Source organism: Perca fluviatilis, chromosome 18 (genome assembly GCF_010015445.1).
Source record: "Perca fluviatilis chromosome 18, GENO_Pfluv_1.0, whole genome shotgun sequence".
NCBI classification, from domain to species: Eukaryota; Metazoa; Chordata; class Actinopteri; order Perciformes; family Percidae; genus Perca; species Perca fluviatilis.
The window spans coordinates 19811379-19832705 of record NC_053129.1 but is presented as its reverse complement, the minus strand read 5'-3'; the positions used below and the strand labels follow the sequence as shown (position 1 = coordinate 19832705).

The 21327-nt window shown below is 39.0% G+C and overlaps 1 protein-coding gene across 1 annotated transcript in view; it reads right to left on the bottom strand.

The window, feature by feature from the left end:
• Positions 1–1862: 1862 nt before the first annotated feature.
• The window catches only part of fig4a (FIG4 phosphoinositide 5-phosphatase a), an 85667-nt gene continuing 66202 nt past the window's right edge, over positions 1863–21327 (bottom strand). Inside the window, exons 22-24 of the mRNA XM_039781219.1 lie at positions 18367–18452; positions 13797–13871; positions 1863–3330 (exon numbers count right to left, since the gene is read on the bottom strand). Of these exons, the coding sequence (XP_039637153.1) occupies positions 3153–3330; positions 13797–13871; positions 18367–18452 (339 nt within the window). The 3' untranslated portion in view covers positions 1863–3152. The remainder of the gene's footprint in view (positions 3331–13796; positions 13872–18366; positions 18453–21327) is intronic.

Sequence of the window (21327 nt, the reverse complement as noted above, 5' to 3'; positions counted from 1 at the left end):
TGAAACACTGACCAGTATGTTTGGTAAATGTTGTTCACCTAGGAAGAAACATCTTGTTAAACCCAATAGGTACAGATTGTACTGTACTGCTGTTACTCTTTGTATATTTGGCTATAGCCATCACTCCTTTTCCTCGGTTTAAAACATTTTGAAAGTTCAAATCTTTTCTTCTCATGTTCCTGTAATATACAAACCCACCTTTAAGTTAATTTTCTGCTCTTATTTGCCACAATTTTGTTTTACAATTTTATTCTTCAGGACAATTGAGATTCATATGAACATGAAGTTTAAATAAATCTGAAGAAAATTTCTTAACGGTTGCAGCCAGTTATTCGGAGGATCTCTATTTTCTCTATTGCCAAATAAAGCTACATTTATGATGCAAGGACTGATATGAGGCAACATCATATCTTACCAAAATTGTTGTACCAAAACATATGTATTTCTGTCTTATGCACCAATTAAATGTTGATAAAACAATGGATGAAATGTCGAGAGACAGGGTAAGGTAGGGGGAAATTCAAAGCAGCATGGCAATATGGTAACCAGTTTTGGTTTCCAGGCAACAGCTGTTTGGCCACCTTTTGTCAGTGGAGAGAGGGTTGTCTACATTCATAAGCTAAGTGGTCACATGAAGTGCCTAGTGACTCATGTCAGAGACCTAGGCGGATACCTAACCACACACAGGACCAAAATACATCTCAGGATAATTTCCTGTTGTCTATGATGGACTAAACCAAACAAAAAGAACGTCCACCTAAATAGAAGCACTGCACCACACAAACACATTCAGTTATTTTTGTGGAAAACCAAGAACGAGCTACCCCCAAAAATATCAGTGACTAGATACAGTTATTCATCAATACCCATGTGTGCTGAGAGGTTTCAATGTAATGAGACACCGGCCATTAGAAACATAAAAACATGAGGAAAATCAGGGCCTTACACAAAGATCTCTTTTCCCTTCAAAACAGCACCTAACCCCCTATAGTCCCACAGTCGGCAGATACAGACAGCAGTGCTCTCATTTTCAAGAGTGCACACATGCTCTCACATGCTCGTACACAAACATACCCTTTACATTACTCCCCTATAAAGATACTTACTAAACTGATGTCTTTAATTAGAACGAGAAGAGGCCAATAATGAAGCAGCAGAGACAGAGAAAATTCGAATCATGGAAGACAGTACAGTATAGTGGATGGTTATGGTTCAACAGAGAGGAAAATGGATGCGCAGTAGAGTTGGAAAATGGGGATGAAATGTATCTTTGACAGCTGAATGAACACATCGCAGGGATACATTTACTGTAAAGGGACTTTATTGTCACATACATGTAGCGAAATTAATTCTCTGCATTTAACCCATCCCTCAAGGGAGCAGTGGGCAGCCATTTACAGCGCCCAGGGACCAATTCCAGATCTGAGCCAGTGCCTTGATCAAGGGCACTGACTGGAGAACCTAGTACATGTTTTTTGATGGTGGGGGAAACCGGAGCACCCAGAGGAAACCCACGCAAACATGGGGAGAACATACAAACTCCACACAGAAAGGCCTGAAAAGACCTGGATTCAAACCCAGAACCTTCTTGCTGTGAGGCCACAGTGCTAACCATTGCCGCAAGACGCAACACCTCAATTTACCCCAAAAACGTCTACTTCTGCTTCTCACAAAAGAAGCAGTTGTATTCGCTCAGACACACTATCGCACATGAAAAAATCAAATAAGTGAATCACTCACAAAAGGAACAGTCACATTGTCTTATAAATGTGTCTGACCCACTTTAACTCCCTCCCTGCAGGGATCACAGCCTTGAATTTACAAATGGGGACAAACAACAAAAGAGGACAGAAGCACACAGATTAAGAGGTGGGAGACTCTTTTAAGTAAAATACATAAAAAAGAAATGTGACAGACAATAGTAGAGAGTAGGAGGGATGAAGAACCGTTACAGAAGCTGCATGAAAGTATTAATAATTTTTTCTGAAGAACAACAGAGCACAGAAATATATGAAGAGGCGCAAAGAGGGAAAAGAACAGTGTAGAATCAATCAAATGTCACATCATGTTTATACTGTAAATACGTGTTTAATTTAGAACTACCGGTCATAATAAGATGACATTAAATAAATGCATTTAGACAAAACAAAATCGGTGTGCAGCTTTGTAAACTAAGAATGAGGTTTGATAAAACCCACAATATCAAAGTATCAGTGATGTGAGTGTAAAGGAAAACAACCTGGATATACATTTACAGTACATGACTTAAGTTATGCAAGCCAATTGTTTCAAATAGTTTTTGTGAGAGCAATTTAGGAAAAACAATGTATATCCCCGTCATGGCACAATGGTTAAACAGAATAAATTAAAAACAAAGATCAAAACGCAAAGCACATCTGAAGTGGAATTTAAAGAACATCATAAGTCATAGTTATCATAATCTCTGGGCTTGCCATCATATTAATTATATTATATAATGATATTGTTTATAACTTTTAAGATTCAAAAATACTTAAAGATCCCATATTGTAAAAATTATAAAGCAGGTCGAGGTGCTATATAAATACTGTGAAAGTATCAAAATGCTCAATCCATAGAGAAATGCACACAGCCCATATTCAGAAACTGTGCCTATAAACGAGCCGTCAGGACTTCCGTACGATTGTGATGTCACAACTATAATATACTATATGTAGGTGGAAAGTGCCGCTACTGTGCTGTTACAGTCATTCCCCGGCATACGTATGAACCTGAAAATTAGCATAATATGGGACCTTTAAGAGTCAAAATTTATATCAATTTACACGTTCAAAACAAACATTTAGTTAAATAAATTTAATTAAAAGAGTTTCAATCTAAATTTAAATGGAAAAAAAACAGAACAAATAAAAAGCACCATATAGGTAGCCTGTTGAGGCAAGTCTGAATGAATAAAAACAAAACTGACATAACTGAATAACATTTGAAGCTATTACTGTAAAACACACACGACTTAGTTAAAAAATAAAAATAAATCAACCTGCATAGTTGAGTCCAAATACAGGACACATGGGTTGTACATGCAACATTATGGACAGTATACTCCCAGCATTTGATCTTATAATCTGGATTTGCACATTGGTAACAGAGGTCCAGTTCTTGATGTCTGTGTCTCACATGTATCTGTTCTTGACGTACTCCCTGTACATCAACATGTCGTCCCTGCACAGCACCCTCACCTGACCCTGACCCGTCACCACATGGCTCTCAAACTCCTCGCGGCTTTCTCTGTCGACCTGCGGGGGGGAAACGCCATAGATGCTGTCCTCTGGGAAGCAGGACACGGGCTCTCTGAGAGAAAGGAACAATAAGGAGGAGGGAGAAAGACAGAGGCAGAAGCATGTTCAAATAATGGCTGTTGTATTGTGTTGTGAATATAGTATAAATTAGTATACAGTAATCTATAGTTTTCACAAAAAAACAAATAAATAATCATCATGTATGGGCTTTAAATAATAAAAGGTTTATTTTAAAGTATATCAGCCACTGTAGGCCTACCAAAACTATAAATAATTATATGATATATATATATATATATATTTATTAACGGTTGCAACCTAATCATCACCCCTGGTTGCCTGGTGGCAACCACATTATTGTAGCCCACTTTTTTCTTGTACTGTATTTTCATTACAATAAATAAATCATCATTGATGGCATTCGAGCATATGCATTGCAGATGTTTAAATTTGCGTTCCGATTTGTTTACTATGTCCCCGCTGTCAGACATAGGCTAATTGTTATATTTTCCATCTCTGTCTGCACAATTTTTTTGCCCAAAAAGGACACACAGTGAATACGATGGTCAACAGAACTTCAAACCATACTGGACATTTAGTTTTGTGTGGTCTAACTAATTGAACTCATACCTGATGTCATCACTGGTCTCATCTCTACTTGATGCCATCGCCCACCTCATGTCTGTCTCATTCACTCCTTGCCTGTGTTCTTCTCCACTAAGACATATTGTCAAACAATTGATTTTCCATATTAGTTGTTCCATATTAATAATATGAAGAAATTAATCTGTTGGTATCAAGTAGCTCCCCCTACACTTCAAACTAATGTTAGACCTACCGGTTGCCTTCCCCTGTCTTTCCTGATCCACCATCCTTACACCTGAATGAAATGAACTCACTGTTAAATGTAGCAGCCTAAATTCAATTATTAAATCATCCTAGTGATGGCATCAGATAAGACAACTATTATGCAGTAAGGTTGTGCTGCTGTTGAAATTACATTCACATTTTGGATTTTAAAAAGTACAAATATGGAGAGCCACTTAGCACAGACCTTTAAATAGAGAGCGAGCGATGTGACCCTGTAATTACAGCTTCCATGTCACCCAACAGATGTAACTATAGGCCTAGCCTGTATGTCTTTCAGCTAATGGTAAAACAAAATATATGAATGATTCCACGGTAAACCAGAGTTATTGCATTAGTTATGTTTTCCAGATTGTCATTTATTGTACATGCTACCTTATATTCTCCAGTTTTCAGCTCAGCAACCTCGGTTTTGCATATTCTAAACTAGCTGTAAACCCCCATTTGGCTGCAAGGACTAGCTGGGGATGTACCCAGCTAGTCTGTTAACATGAATATTTGCAAGCCTCTAAGCACAGACGTCACACTTTAAAATCCTACCTGTTGCCTTTCACCATCCACTTATTTAACTGCTGTTGCATCCATTGACACGCTATCTCCTTTTCCCTCTTTCTTTTTCTATTTTTCTATATTTTTTCTACAGCTTTTTTGCTTTATCCATCTTTTTATAGACGACAACTCACTACTGTACCTGCTTGCTCGGTGCTCACGGCCCCCCGCTCACGATATTATGACTATGGCCACGCCAAGACATGCCCTTCAATAGCCCAGGTCTTAGCGTGGCCATAGTAGGGAGTAGTTCCCTTTATATATAAAGGGCACTAGTAGGGGTAATTTTTTATTATTATTTTTACCATCGCTTTGGTGCCCCCATGGTGCTGCGCCCTTATGCGCCGCATATAGCGCATACCCACTTTTTGCGCCACATTCAACAGCAGCTGAGGCCCCAGTGAGCAGCTGCTCAGACACAGGGTTGCATTACAAATGCACCTCCTTGATTATTGGCTGTATCAAAGTAACAAAAGAAGCTCCGGTAGATCGAGGAAGCTTTTTAAATTATGAATTTAGGTATTCCGGGGTCCAGGCACCCAACTTGAAACCAAAGATGCACCATCACAAGGCGAACAAGAAGCTGAGAAGGTAGGGGATGGGCAGTTAAAGGCATCTTTATTTTTAATCAGCTCTTTGAAGAAACACACTTAAAGTCTTTCACACAACTTCAGGAACAATTCGATCTTCCCTCAAGTGATTTTTATAGATATTTGCAAATTAGGCATTACATTACAAACCATAAGGAAAAAAGAAAGAATTGGCAAAATCCCAAATGGCATAGAACAATATTTTATCACAATTTCAGAAAAAAGCCTCCCTGTCGGTAAACATGTTTCTCATCTTTATAAAAGATTGCTAACAGACATGGTTGGAAACACAATATTAAGGAAAAATGGGAAATAGAAGCTAATATAGTAATAGAGGATGTGTTATGGGATAAACTCTGTTATAGGTGCCATAAGGGAATTAATAGTCAACAGTGGAAGGAATGTGACTGGAAAATTAAAATACGTTATTTTCATACTCCTCTGGTTATTTCAAATTTTGTAAAAGACCCCTCTGCAGCTTTATGCTGGAGACAATGTGGTAAAATAGGTGACCATACACATATTTTGGGACTGTCCAGTAATCCTTGCATTTTGGAAAAATATTAAAGAAGAGATGGAGAAAATTTTAAAAGAGAAGTTCCCTCAAATATACGGTTTTCCTTGCTGGGTGTTATATCAGTTGATGTTTTCAATGCTGACCAAATATATATATTTACGTGTATTACTACTAATTGCCAAAAAAAACATTACTGCTAATTGGAAGTCTGTGAAATCACCAACTGTAACTGAATGGAAAGAGAGACTAAAACAGATTTATATGATGGAAAAAATGACTGCATCATTACAATTGAAATCTGACCTTTTTAATCAGAGATGGCACATGGTTAAAGAATATTTAAATCTATAATTTTTTTATATACATTATATATTTTATATCATTATATGGCTGTATATTATATCATGTTTGTTGAGATGTGAACATTCATATTAGGTGCAGCAATATATATACAGAATATTTTTATTTTTTATTATTATTTTTCACTTATATAAAAATATAAATAAAAAGTAAAAAAAAAAAAACTGAGAAGGTTAAACGTATGGTTTATCACGTTTGTTTTTTTGGACAGGCTGAAGCCAGGTTTCCATCAAAATGTAGCGCACATTTGTATTTAGGAATCGTTTCATCAAGATAACAGCTGGTGGTCCAGTTAAGTGCCATTTAGGGCCCTATTTTAACAATCTGAAACGCAAGTATCAAACGTGAAACGCAAGTAGCTTTGTGGGCGGATCTCGGGCGCTGTTGCTATTATAATGGCGGGATAAATGACCCTTGGGCCCGACGCAAATCTAAAATGGGTTGGTCTGAAGTAGCTAGGTGTGGTTTGGGCGTAACGTGCAATAAACCAATCAGAGCGTCATCTCACATTCCCTTTAAGAGCAGGCACGCTTGTTCCATGGCGGATTGCTATTATGACGGCAGATATGCCTGGCACACGCCAGCGGGAGCCTGTCTTGACCGGGTGGCGATGTTGCTGCGGCCTCTCGGGCGCATCTCCTCAAGTCTGGAGAGGATTGCTGCAGCCATGGAGCGTGGGCCTCCAAACGCACCACCTGCACCTGTTGTGCCCCTTCCTTCCCCCCACTCCATCTCCGTCCACCAGCTCCACCGTAGTTCAACATCACGTCTCCTTAAAGTGATGGTTCGGAGTAATTCACCCTAGGGTCCTTTGCACCATGACCTCGAGCCAAACACCCCCCCAGAAGCTTTTTTCACCTGGGTCTAACACTGGGCGAGTTAGCGTAGAGTAAGCGTTAGCCGCTGAGTAGCTTAGCGCGGGGCTAATGGACCCACGTTTGTATCTCTTAAATGACCCCACTAATAATGCCCGAAATGATACCAAAGGTCTACACTAGTATATATAGGTTATGCACTCATAAAACGATGGATTGGAAAGTTTGTAAGTACACCAGAAGTTTATGTAAATAACACTTGCCTGCTGGCTTCTGCTCTCTGCTGTTGTTGCTGCTGTGAGACGAGTGCTTAGGGCCGTCTACAAATTACAACACCGAAAAGAGATGCAACAAAAATATTTTTTAATTTAACTTATTTTTTAAAGTAAGTGCTGTAATATAACTAGCAGGAGACAAGTAATAATTGAGGTAAGTTTGGAGACATTACCTTATTTAATCATTAAATTAATACATATTTTTGTTGTATCTCTTTTGGTTGTAGTAATTTATAGACGGCCCTAAGCACTCGTCTAACTGCAGGTAGCGGCAGCAGCAACAGAGAGCAGAAGAGAGCAGGCAAGTGTTCATAAACTTCTGGTGTACTTACAAACTTTCCAATCCATCGTTTTATGAGTACATAACCTATATATACTAGTGTAGACCTTTGGTATCATTTCGGGCATTATTAGTGGGGTCATTTAAGAGATACAAACGTGGGTCCATTAGCCCCGCGCTAAGCTACTCAGCGGCTAACGCTACTCTACGCTAACTCGCCCAGTGTTAGACCCAGGTGAAAAAAGCTTCTGGGGGGGTGTTTGGCTCGAGGTCATGGTGCAAAGGACCCTAGGGTAAATTACTCCGAACCATCACTTTAAGTCCTCTAATATTTCCTCTGTCATCAACACATCCATGATTCATGGAAATGTTGTGTAAAACACAAGCCACAAAGAATGCTTAATACTTTTTGAGGACTGTACTGTAAAGCGCCTCCTGATCTATCCAAACACCTAAAGCGCATTTTCAGTAATATTTTTCTTTTTCAAGCTACATTATGGCCAAGCTTGCGCCCCTAAAATAGCATCTGAATAACGCACTACTGACTTTAGACTAGCGCCACTGACTTTAGACTAGGTTTTTCCTGGTCAGTGGCAGAATTGTTTTCTGAAACTGCAAAATAGCACTGGGTAACGTTTGCGCCGGAACACGCCTCCTCTTTTCGCTGAACCGCCCCCGGGAGCGCAAATACATTCCCTAATTTACAGACGTGCGTCTGTGGAGAGAAAAGTCTGCTGTGCGTCAGGTGCAAAATAGGAATGATAAATGCGTCACTGTACAAAGGCAATTCCGCTGAGTGAAAGATAGGGCCCTATGTCTCACTTTTCCAGACCATCCACACGCTGCTGAGCGGAGGAGGGTCTGGCTAGTCCACATAGCATTCCGGGATGGAAGAAAAATGTGCTCTGGTTTATTGGCATTTCTTTAAACCAATCATAATAGCCTTGGAGTGGTGCTAAGTGCTGGACAGAGCCGCTGCAAAATAGTCGTGCAAGAGAAAACTCAGATTGGACAGATAGTCCAGCTAGCTGTCTGGATTTACCCTGCAGAAATCGGCGAAAATAGATGCATCCAGCGGAATTTCCTGTGGCACCGGAGTAATCCCAGAAGTGGAACGTCAAAGATATAGACTAAGTGCTATTACACCATTGCAGGAGAAAATTATGTTGATTCACCGTCTCTTAGGTTAGGCTCTTTGTCTCAAAAGCTTCAGAAAGAAGGCAACACAGGCTATTTAATTAGTCTTTACGTTCATCTTGATCAGGTAACAAATACAAATGTTTGGCTCTGTGAAACAAACCATTGTCTTGATTTGTGTTCTGTCTGTTGACTTGTGGTGACACTTCACACACAGCTGACATCTCAGCACCTCTTGCAGATAATCATTACAGCCTGTAGACAAGTCAAGTGATGTGAAATGTAGAGTAAATCAGGGAATACCCCAGCTACAAGGATGTTTCCTTCCTACAGTCACACTTGCAGAAATCGATCAATAGAACATTTAGCAAATGACAGATGTTCATGTTTTCACAGAATTATGAGGTAACATTTAAGTCTCCACATTTTTTTCAAATCTAAAACTTTATTTTCAAAACAACACTTTAATATCTTGCTGAATTAACTACCAGGTTAGAAGGTGTAAAGGTGACCACAATTACACTACAGCTTGACAACATGAATACTTAAAAGAAAGTGACTGATCTTTTTTTACTCAGTCACATCTGTCCATTCATCTGGATCTGTGACTTAAAAGCTCATTATAATTTGAGGCGGAAACAAATCACCACACCTCACTGATGCTGCTCAACAGGAATCCGCCACAGTAATCACATCCTTTCTGGTTTTATCCCCACCAAATGAGTCAGCTTTGCCTATGCCTGATGGGTCAATAGAGGATCTACACAGATGGCGATGTCAGACTAAAGGGCTCCAAACGCGTTTGGGGTGTTGTAACAGCGTCTTAGAATAGCACTGTTGCACAACAACAGACACACCTGCCAGACCCTGTGGACACGAGGATGACAGAAATGGGAATAACGGCGACTGAATGATGAGAACAGAGTGATGAAAATAGGAACTGAAGTTGCTCTTTGCTTACACAAAGCCAATATCTGTATGTCTGCCACTTTTTTCTGACGTATAATATCGTTCACCTGTGCTATATTAAACATGGCATTTCCTTTGAGCAAACATTTATGTAAAAAAAAAAAAAAAAGTTGCATGTTCAAAGAGAGCCACAAAGAGTCATGTTTGCTCTAAAAAGGTTGTAAACAGCACTCTAAAGATGGAGTCAGAGGATAGAAAATTCATCTAACATCCTCTCCTTCAATCTTCTCTCAAGTCACCAATTTCCATGTTATCATCATCACAAGAAGATGCCCCACGAGTAGGGTTGGGTATCGTTTGGATTTTTATGTTTCCGATGCCGAACCGGAACTTTTAAAACAATTCTGATTCCTAACCCGATTCTTGAAAAACTGAAAAATGACATCAAAGATGTAATATGTTTACTAGCGCTCATTTGCAGTGAATGGTTAATATGCTTTTACGTCTATTTTGGTGAGCCCAGAGGGAAAATATTGCCTTTTAAAAGTAGTCTACATTTATGGTAGCTAGCTAACGGTAGACTACAGAGAAAGTGTGGTATTTTTACGTTCGTTTCCGATCAAACCAAAATTTGCGTTCTAATCTGTTCCTACCAGTTGCGTAGGAACCGGTTCCATAGTGGAACCGGCTTTCGGTACCCAACCCTACCCACGAGTAAGTAATCAATTTAACTGTCAGACCTAGGCTGCATCACTATCTTTACTACAAACTACAAGACAGGAGCACAGATCCTCAGAGACTGGAAGGGGCTGTTATGAATGTTTGTATGATCTGTTTTCTTTCAAAGTGACAGCAAGGCAGTTCTGATACCTATATATCTACTGGATGGATTGGCACAAAATGTTATGCAGACATTCCTGGTTGCAAGAGGATATATCCTGATGACTTTGGCGATTGGTTGACTTTTCATTAGCACCACCATGAGGTTGACATTTGTGGTTTTAAGTGATATGTCTCCACAACAAGAATCAACTGTACTTTGTGTTTAGTTCTAATTAGCAACTGTTAGCATGCTTACACGCTAACCTAAGATGATGAACATGGTTAACATTATACGTGCTAAACATCAGCATGTTAGCATTGTCATTGTTAGCATGCGGATGGTAGCATTGATCTAAAAGCACTGTACATTTTTAAGACCACTATGCTGAGTGACCGGTAAACTATTCTTCTGCAGAGTGGCACTCCATAAAAATATAAATTAACGTTACAAATATTGTACTTGCTTTCTTTTATTTTTGGACACAAGCCATTATAGATAGGTATATAAAAATCTGACAACTAAGAACTTTTTGTCTGCTATGAAAATGCCTTTTATCCTTATAGAACACTTAGCTTAGCACAAAGACTGGAAACAGGGACACACCACATCATCTATAAAACATGGTGGAGGCAGTGTAATGGAATGGGCATGCATGGCTTCCAGTGGCACTGGGTCACTAGTGTTTATTGATGATATGACAGAAGATGGAAACAGCTGCATAAATTCTGAAGTCTATAGGAACACTCTGTCTTTTCATATTCAGCCAAATTCAACAAAGTTGATTGGACGGCGCTTCACAGTACAGATAGGTGGACAATGACCCAAAACATACTGCAAAAGCAAAGCAGGAGTTTTTCAAGGCAAAGAAGTGGAATATTCTACAATGCCGAGTCAATCACCGGATCTCAATCCGATCGAGCACGCATTCCACTTGCTTAAGACAAAACTTGAGGCAGAAAGACCTGCAAACAAACAACAGCTGAAGACAGCTGCAGTCAAGGCCTGGCAAAGCATCACAAAGGAGGAAACCCAACGTTTGGTGATGTCTATGGGTTCCAGACTTCAGGCAGTCATCGCCTGCAAAGGATTCTCAACAAAGTATTAAGAATGAACATTTTATTTATGATTATATTAATTTGTCCAAATACTTTAGGTCCCTTGAAATAAGGGAACTATGTATGAAAATGTGTGTAATTCCTAAACCCTTCCTCCAAATTAAAGCTGAAAGTCTGCACTACAATTTCATCTCGATTAATTCTTTTCAAATACATTGTATTGGCGCAAAGGGCCAAAATTATGAAAATTGTGTCACTGTCCAAATATTTCCAAACCTAACTATATAAACACAATAAAGGAAAGGGGAAAAGCCAAAAAGCATAATATGAGTACTTTAATGTTAAACAGTTATACACTCACCTAAAGGATTATTAGGAACACCATACTAATACCGTGTTGGACCCTATCCTATCAATATGTGCCAACATTTCTAAAGAATGCTTCCAGCACCTTGTTGAATCATGACACAAAGAATTAAGGCAGTTCTGAAGGTGAAAGGGATCCCCCACACCGTTACACCACCACCACCACCAGCCTGCCCAGTGGTAACAAAGCATGACAGATCCATGTTCTCATCCTCTTTACGCCAAATTCTGACTCTACCATCTGAATGTCTCAACAGAAATCGAGACTCATCAGACCAGGCAACATTTTTACAGTCTTCAACTGTCCAATTTTGGTGAGCTCGTGCAAATTGTAGCCTCGTTTTCCTATTTTTAGTGGAGATGAGTGGTACCCGGTGGGGTCTTCTACTGGTGTAGCCCATCCGCCTCAAGGTTGTTCATGTTGTGGCTTCACAAATGCTTTGCTGCATACCTCGGTTGTAACGAGTGGTTATTTGAGTCAAAGTTGATCTTCTATCAGCTTGAATCACTCGGCCCATTCTCCTCTGACCTCTGGCATCAACAAGGCATTTTCGCCCCCCAGGACTGCAGCATACTGGATGTTTTTCCTTTTTCAGACCATTCTTTATAAACCCCCAATGGTTGTGCGTGAAAATCCCAGTAACTGAGCAGATTGTTAAAATACTCAGACCAGCCCGTCTGGCACCAACAACCATGCCACACTCAAAGTTGCTTAGATCACCTTACTTTCCCATTCTGACATTCAGTTTGGAGTTCAGGAGATTGTCTAGACCTGGACCACACCCTTACATGCATTGAAGCAGCTGCCATGTGATTGTTTGATTAGATAATTTCATTAACGTGAAATTTAACAGGTGTTCCTAATAATCCTTTAGATGAGTGTATGTACATATTTTATTCTGTATTTATTGTTTGTTTATTTCATATTAATGTTGTATGCATCAACAACCAAGGCAAATTCCTTGTGTTAAAAAAATCGTATTCTGATACTTTGATGCCATAACTCTGTAAAAAAGTGTGCCTGTTGTATGTATGTGCACACAGTATATAAGCATATGCATGTAAGTGTTCAATAAAGAAGAGCATTAGAAGAATAGCAGGTAGATTCTTGCGTCTTGCCAGCTATTCTCTATACTATTCTCTGATAAAACACTGGAGCCTAGAGCCCCTCTGGTGTTGCAACATTTGCAAAGCAGACATTTACAGTATGTGTGAGAGGGAGAGAGAAAATTGCAAAGACCAAGAGCGAAAAGAGAATACATATTAAGAGATATCCTTACAAGGCATTTTGTCATTGAGATGCTGTCTGTGGATGTGTGAGCGAGAGCTAGAGGTAGAAAAAAGGAGAGAAATACAAGGAGGGAAATTTCTAATGTGTCTGTATGGCTGCACATTGCCATCCCACGTGTGGATGAATTTCGAATCTGGCCAAGAAAAAAAACGCCTGCTGGGTCACGGCAACAGCGAGTAGGAAGGCGAAGGGGTGGAGTGACTGGGAATTAGTAGGTAAGTATGGTTATAAAAGATGGAAATTCAACAACACAGCTAGAAGCCTCACTGGAAAACACTTGTGGGCAACTTTGTTCACTTGTCCCATGGCCTCTCTCTCTCTCTCTCTCTCTCTCTCTCTCTCTCTCTCTCTCTCTCTCTCTCTACCTGGAAACTGCATGACATCCTCCTGGATCCATCTTTTTCATTCATGTTCACATTCTGTATGATTTTGTCATTTGGATTGTCTGTATTGTAATTTAAAATTATCTATTCTGTACACACAACAACAATCTATTGCACATCGGTCTGTCCTATAAATAAAATTGACTTGGTATTTCAAAGGGTGGGATTATAACTACAAACCCATATTGCAATGTAATGCTGAACATCACACGTGAGTGAGGATTATGGAGTTTGGGTACATATGGGTTTTTCCTTTTGTCTGTGTGTGCGTTTGGGTTCACTTGTCACATGTTTTACTCACAAGCAGATGATGTTTGCCAGGTTTATGTGTTCGGTTCTTTCCACCCTGTGCTGGCTCTCGCCCAGATGTACAAACCTGCAGACAAAAACAACCGCAAAATGAAAAAGACCAATATTCCTGCAAAATACGCCAAAAGTCTACAGTATGTGCATATACTTAACATATGTTTGTCTCTGCCTAATGCACCTTCCATCTTCATGATGAGCAGAGCAATTAAAAAAGGTAATTGGGTCACAGTGTAATTAATCTCTAAAGGACCCTTTCATTTTAGGTTGTATTTTCCAATACAAATACTCAGAGATGATCTTAACATGTCTGTTGGGATCTCAAATGTCATCAAATCTTAAAAATTCCCCTTAGGATATTTTTCTCTTGCAAAGACACAATAATATAAAACAGTTTAGAGTCCCCTCTGATTCTCGTTTATGGTTATTTAATATTAATGCACTGATTAGCAGAGCTTTGGCTGCAGCTAACATCTTTAGAGCCATTCCAACTTTCAGCCTAGATAATGAATAGAGTTTTATTCTCATTATGTGCCACTACAATAGGAGGATATGAACAACATTTTTTAAATGTAACTCCCCTGCTTCAATCACGCCACAAAATGTTTTCTTTAACAAAAGGTCTGGTGAATCTCATTCATTCTAAAAGCCATGATCAATACTATATTTAAATCCCATATAGGCTATATACAGCAGAGAAAATAAGTATTGAACGCGTCAACATTTTTCTCAGTAAAGATATTTCTGACAGGGCCATCGGAATGACATTTTCACCAGATATCAGTAACAACCCAACTAATCCACACATAAAGATATCAAACAAATAAGTCCATAAATTAAGTTGTGTGTAATAAAGTGAAATGACACAGGGAAAAAGTATTGAACACACTTGCTGAAATTTATTTAATACTTAGTAGAAAAGCTTCTGTATGAACATTGCTCAGCTGTGATTTTTGCCCATTCTTCCACACAAACTGTCTTCAAATCTTGAAGGTTCCGGGGGCATCTTCTCTGAACTCTGATCTTCAGTTCTTTCCAAAGGTTTTCAATTGGATTCAAGTCGGGTGATTGACAGGGCCATTCTAACACCTTGATTTTCTTTCTCTGAAACCAATTGAGAGTTTCCTTGGCTGTGTGTTTGGGATCATTATCTTGCTGAAATGTCCACCTTCGTTACATCTTCAGCATCCTGGTGGATGGCAGCAGATTGTTATCAAGAATGTCACGGTACATTTCTCCATTCATCCTTCCTTCAATTATATGAAGTCTGCAAGTGCCAGATGCTTAAAAACAGCCCCACAACATGATGCTCCCACCTCCAAACTTCACTATTGGTATGGTGTTTTTAGGGTGATGTGCAGTGCCATTTCTCCTCCAAACATGGTGTATGCTATGACAGCCAAAGAGTTCAATTTTGGTCTCATCTGACCAGATTATATTCTCCCAGTATGTCACTGGCTTGTCCAGATGTTATGCAGCAAACTTTAAGCGAGCTTCCACATGCCTTTTCTTGAGCAGTGGTGACTTGCGTGGTGTGCGTGCATAGAGGCCAGGGCGGTTGAGTGCATTACTAATTACTTTCTTTGAAACAACTGTACCTGCTTCTTCCAGGTCTTTCTGAAGATCTCCGCGAGTGGTCCTTGGTTCTTTGACAACTCTTCTAAGTATTCTATGAACTCCTCTGTCAGAAATCTTGCGAGGAGCACCTGGTCGTGGTCGGTTAATGGTGAAATGATGTTCTTTCCACTTCCGGATAATGGCCCCAACAGTGCTCACTGGAACTTTCAGAAGTTTAGATAGTCATCTGTAACCAATGCCATCCGTATGTTTTTCTGCAATAAGCTTGCAAAGGTCTTGGGACAGCTCTTTGCTTTTACCCATCATGAAATTCTTCTTGAGTGACACCTTGGTAATGATAAACCTTTTTATAGGCCATCAATTAGGACTAATCCAGCTGATATTAATTTGCACTAATAGGGGGCAGGATTGCTTCCTAAATACTGACAGATTTCAGCTGGTTAATTGGCTTCCCATGCCTTTTTACACCCCTTTTTCTTCATGTGTTCAATATTTATTCCCATTATCATTCCACTTTATTACACATAACTTTTGTCATGGTGCACATCTGGTGAAAATTTTATTTTATTCCAATAACCTGTTTAATATCGGAAATATATTTACTGGGAAAAATGTTGACGCGTTCAATACTTATTTTCCCCGCTGTATCATTTTTTTTTAATGTGGGGATGTTAGTTTAAGTATCTGTTTGCCCTTCTTTCATTACTGATCTCTTACATCTCTCCACATGCAGAGATAATTCCTCAACCAGTCGCTTTCAGTTCATCTGAACAGAATGACATATTATAGAGAGCAAGGACACTTTCTGAGCAACATTGATTTTTACTCCATATTGAAAATGCAACATGTCTGGTGTTCTCTGACATGTTATTCATATTTGGTTCATGTAGTGCAATTTCAAATGAATGGTCGTTTTTATGATATGGCACGCTCATGAACTCAAAGATTGTATTTGCTAAAATATAAAGTGTACTGGTTAATCTACAAATGGTTAATATTGCTTCAAAGACAAGACCATACACTGACTACTGAAACAATACACTGGGCCAGTTATCCTCAGTGGGTTTAGCACAGCAGCAGCAAGCTATTAACACTCCATTAAATGCATCACACCGTATCAAACGTGCAGTTCGCATCTAAAGAACAGATAGTTGTGTTCATTCTGATGGCAGCTATTCACTGTAGCTCATCATGGTTGGGAGCAAACAGGGAGAAAGGACTAAATGAAATAGAAAGGACAGACAGGAAATTAAACTTGGGGGGTGAAGGAAGGGAGAGGGGGACAAAAAGCAGTGAGGTCAGAAATGTAATGCACACAGCAGGGCAGAGTTGACAATGTTCCTTTTGCAAAATGACCGATATCACCCTGAGGGGGCTGCTGACACGGACTGCTTGTTCCTCCCGATCTGTCTTGGAGAATGGGTGTATTGTCCATAACAATCAATAGAAAGCATTCTTCTCAAGACCAATTAAATGGGCAGAGGCAGTCAGTAAACAAGGCTGCTGATTGATTCAATGTGGCACCAAAAAACATGCTAGACATACAGTATACTGAGTGCTGAAGACAAACAAAACTAAAACACACAGAAGGCAGCTTGAGTTGGTTGATATGACATGACGAGTACCCAGTGTTTGTTTGGTTGTGTGTCATTTTCTCTGGCTTACAACAGCCAATCAGCAAACCATTAGAAACACCTCTCAATATTATGCAGTCTAGGTCAACACCCCTGCAAGCTACAACCTCACTAATAAACGTGTAAATGTCAAACGATTAATTTTTTTAATCGCAATTAATTGATGAATTTCTATAGTTAATCATGATTAATCGCATGTTTATTACATGATTAAAATTCTATTATTTTGCATTTCAGAACTGTTTTTAAGTACATATTAACAATGGAAAGCAATTCTTACCAGTGTATCTTGATTGGGAATCAAATGAATGCAAAGAAAGTGACTTTAGTTAGTGAACTTGATTTTAAGATTTGTATTTGTTTATTATTTACTGTAAACAAAAGAAAATTGTGTGAATCTAGTCACACATTTGAATCTAGAGTCAATCATTTTAATTACTTACTGACATCCAGTGATCACCTTGCATCACTTTGCAGCAGTTCCAGTTTGTCTGCTTTCTCCGTGTCGTACAGGCTGTGTATGTGTGTGTGAAACTACTGTCCCCCTCGATGGCAATGTATAAGACGGGTCAGAACATGGCAACTGTAGTCTTTAAGACCCGAGTCTTCTACTATTGCTGACAGGTCTGCAGTTAGTTGCCACCCATTTCGCAAGAGCTGTAGTAATTGTTTTGGATTTGGTTTCATCCACAGGTCGGCAACTAGCACTCTCCAAAATAGTGCTTTGCCTGAGCCTGCTAGCATCAACCTGAGTCACGTTAACTGTACTATGCTTAGCTCGTAGGTGGTAGCTCAAGCTTGATGTGATATTTTAATTCAGCTTTACACAATGTGCATAGCTTTCGACCCATCTGGGAGTTTTGGAAAATAAAAAGCGCCACTCAGAATTGCGTTGCTGCTGTCTTTCTCCATCATGCCTGCAGCCTGCAGCAGCAGGATGTGTTACGAGGAAGTATGGCAAAGTGCGGCAAAGGGTCAAAATAGTAGCCTGTTAATGCTGACAGCCATAGTAAATACATATATTAACTTAATACCTCTCTGTCAGTGTCAATTAAACATTTAACATTATATCTGTGAAGTTAGAATTTATGGCTGAGCTTATGCATTGGACTGCATTAAAGTTAGAAGTTTACCTAATAAAGTGATCACTAAGTGTGTGAGTTTCTCATCCCTAGTAAAAGCACAACATGCCTCGCTTGCCTACAACTCAATGACTACTACATTATCTTAAGTAGTAAAATAGTAACTTAAAATATTGTTAGAGCCCTATACACTGTGGCCAACCATTTTTAAATGTCTGCATTAATTGTAATATCAAACAGTGCATGTGTGTGTTGGCCTTGTGTTTATTACCTTTCATAAATGTGCAGGTCTTTCTCAGCAGGAAACTCAGACAGATTGAGTCCATAGGGCTCCTTAACTGACTGCTGCTGGATCTCCTGAAGAGATGAGAAGGGAAAGGTAAGAAGCCGCAGTACATGGGCAAGTGACCGAGACAGAGAAACACAAAAAGGTTTTAACAAAAGCTTTACTGGGACTTATAAAAGAATGTTAAGAATAATAAAAACAGATATTTGTCAGCAGGTAAAGCTCCTCCAATCAGCAAATCAAATAGCAGCAACTCAAAATATTAAATCACACATACAAGGTCATCAGGTTCAGCTGCTTCTCTACAACCAATTCCCTACTTAAGATGGCCCCAGGAGTGTAAATTTAAGCAACTATGAATGTAATCTGATTGTTGGTGTCTGATGAGGTGGTTTCATGTTCAGGGACAGTGCCCTCATGGGGGTCTTGCACACAGGGTCCAAAAGTTTGTAGAGACACAATATTCAGACATAAACAAGAGATCAGTTTGAAATGATCAGACCGGTTCAAGCTCATTCTAAAAGGCTTTACATAAAAAGATTGTCATTAGAAAATTAGGAAGTTTGAAAATCTAATTACAAAAAAAGCAAAAAAAAAAAAGAAAAAAGGGGGCAAAATCAAGTTGGAAGATGATAAAATCATAACCAAGCGCCATCGATCATGAGGGTATGCTTTGGTTAGAAACACACTATTGCACAATATATGAAACAAAACCTTCTATTAAAAATCCAATCAACCAATGAGATTAATGTGGCTTAATCACCTAAAACGTGACAAAATGAAATAAAACTATTGCCAAGGATAATTCGTGATTACACAATGCTATGATAACAGAAAGTAAAACAATCAGAACATACTATGATTTATGCATCTTAAAAAAAAAAAAAAAAGTAATTAAGCAACATTAAGCCCAATTTATAAAAAAAATAATTTCGGCATTTCGTTTTATTAAGGTTTACCAAGATGCCCAATCAAACCAGCAATGCTATTAAGTACTTCTGTGATCCATTCAGCATTCCTATTAAGCTCAAGGCTGATGATCAAATAACAGCTCAGTGCAACAGTAAAAACAACAGAAAGACTTGAATCTGAAAACACAACTTGATGAACCTCGCAACAACAGCAGAGTAAGGTGGATTGAGGCCAAGACAATGAGGCTACAGTGGACATGTGCTCACCAAAACCAGATGATCGAAGAGGCGAGAAAACATTGTCTGGTCTGATTAATCTCTGTTTCTGTGTTCACATGCTGGTGGTAGGGCAAGGATTTCATGTAAACAGCATGAAACCATCTTGCCTGGTGGTGTGGTGCGAGATTGCGGGGATGGTGTTATATTGTGGTTGTTAGTGTTTTTTTGGCAGACATTGGACTTTTTCATAACAACTGAGCATGATCTGACTACTACAGTGTAACCCATGGAAAACAATTGATCTTCTATATTATGGTTTATGTCATTTTATATTGTGATATGTTCACACTATTGTATGATTCATAGAAAGTCATTTGATAAACCATTTTATAGAGCCAAAAACTATATGATTTTTGGTTAATCCAGTAAATTAACAATTTTCTTAACAGGAATTATGATGAAGTTGTATTGTATTTAAGAAAACTGGAAATGTCCTCAGATACAACCCTGATGAAGGCAAGAAAGCCCAAAACGTACAATGAATGAAGCATTGTGTGGCGTATTTTAATTTAAATAACTGAAAGAAAAAAAAAAATCCCTGAAAAATCATTGTACTCCATCACATTAAAAGGAACACGCCGACTTATTGGGAATTTAGCTTATTCACCGTAACCCCCAGAGTAAGACAAGCCGATACATACCCTTCTCATCTCCGTGCGTGCTGTAACACTGTCTGACGGCTCCAGTATTAGCTTAGCCCAGCACAAAATAACGCCAACATGTTCCTATTTACATGTTGTGATTTGTAGAGTCACAGCGTGTACAAAAAACAACGTAACATGAGACACAGCCATCTTCTAACCGTAAACAAACCGGGAACTATATTCTCAGACAGGCTTGCTGCGAGCATATCACTCCGCCCAAGTACTATATTCTTCCGCCTGAGAATATAGTTCCCGGTTTGTTTACGGTTAAAAGACCGTGTATCTCATGTTACATTGTTTTTGTACACGCTATAATCACAACCTGTAAATATGAACATGTTGGCATTATTTTGTCACTTATTCAGAGCAGTAGGATTACTGGAACCATTCACCTGCCTGTTCTGTTATGGGCTGATGCCGCTGGAGCTGTCAGACAGCTTTACAGCACGCACGGAGATGAGAAGGTTATGCATCGACTTGTCTTACTCTGGGGGTTACGGTGAATAAGCTAAATTCCCAATAAGTCGGCGTGTTCCTTTATTGCAAAATTTATGTAAATGCTATATTGTCAGGTTTGGGGAGTAACGGAATACATAGAAAGGAGTTACATTGTAAGGATACAAAAAAAGGTTCTGACGTTCTGTATTTGATATTCAGTACATTGATATAGCATCAAACCAATATTTTTTATGTAAAGATACAGTGGAGTAATAGCGTCCTGAGCAGAGAATGACAATCCCTGTGTGTGTGTGTGTGTGTGTACAATGTTCTTTGTTTTGATTGCTGGTTCAGCCATGTGTGCATGTGGCCGTGAAAAAACTACTATTTCACGTATTAGGAACGGTCTGTAAGAGTTATGTTGACCAGTATTCAGTATTTTAAGTTACAAAAAAAAAGACCGGATCAGTTTGCCGATATATTTAGTAAAAATTTTGATTACTAGGTTAAGGACATTTTAAAAAAAAAAAAAGAAGGTAATTAGCAATTGTATCAGAATACTTTTACCCTGCAAACCCTAAATCTAGTCAAAAAGCAGCCCTGTGCTCAAATCTGGGATCCATAGTCGTAGACTAACCTAACTGTATTTAAAGTAAGATTTAACAGAGAGAAAC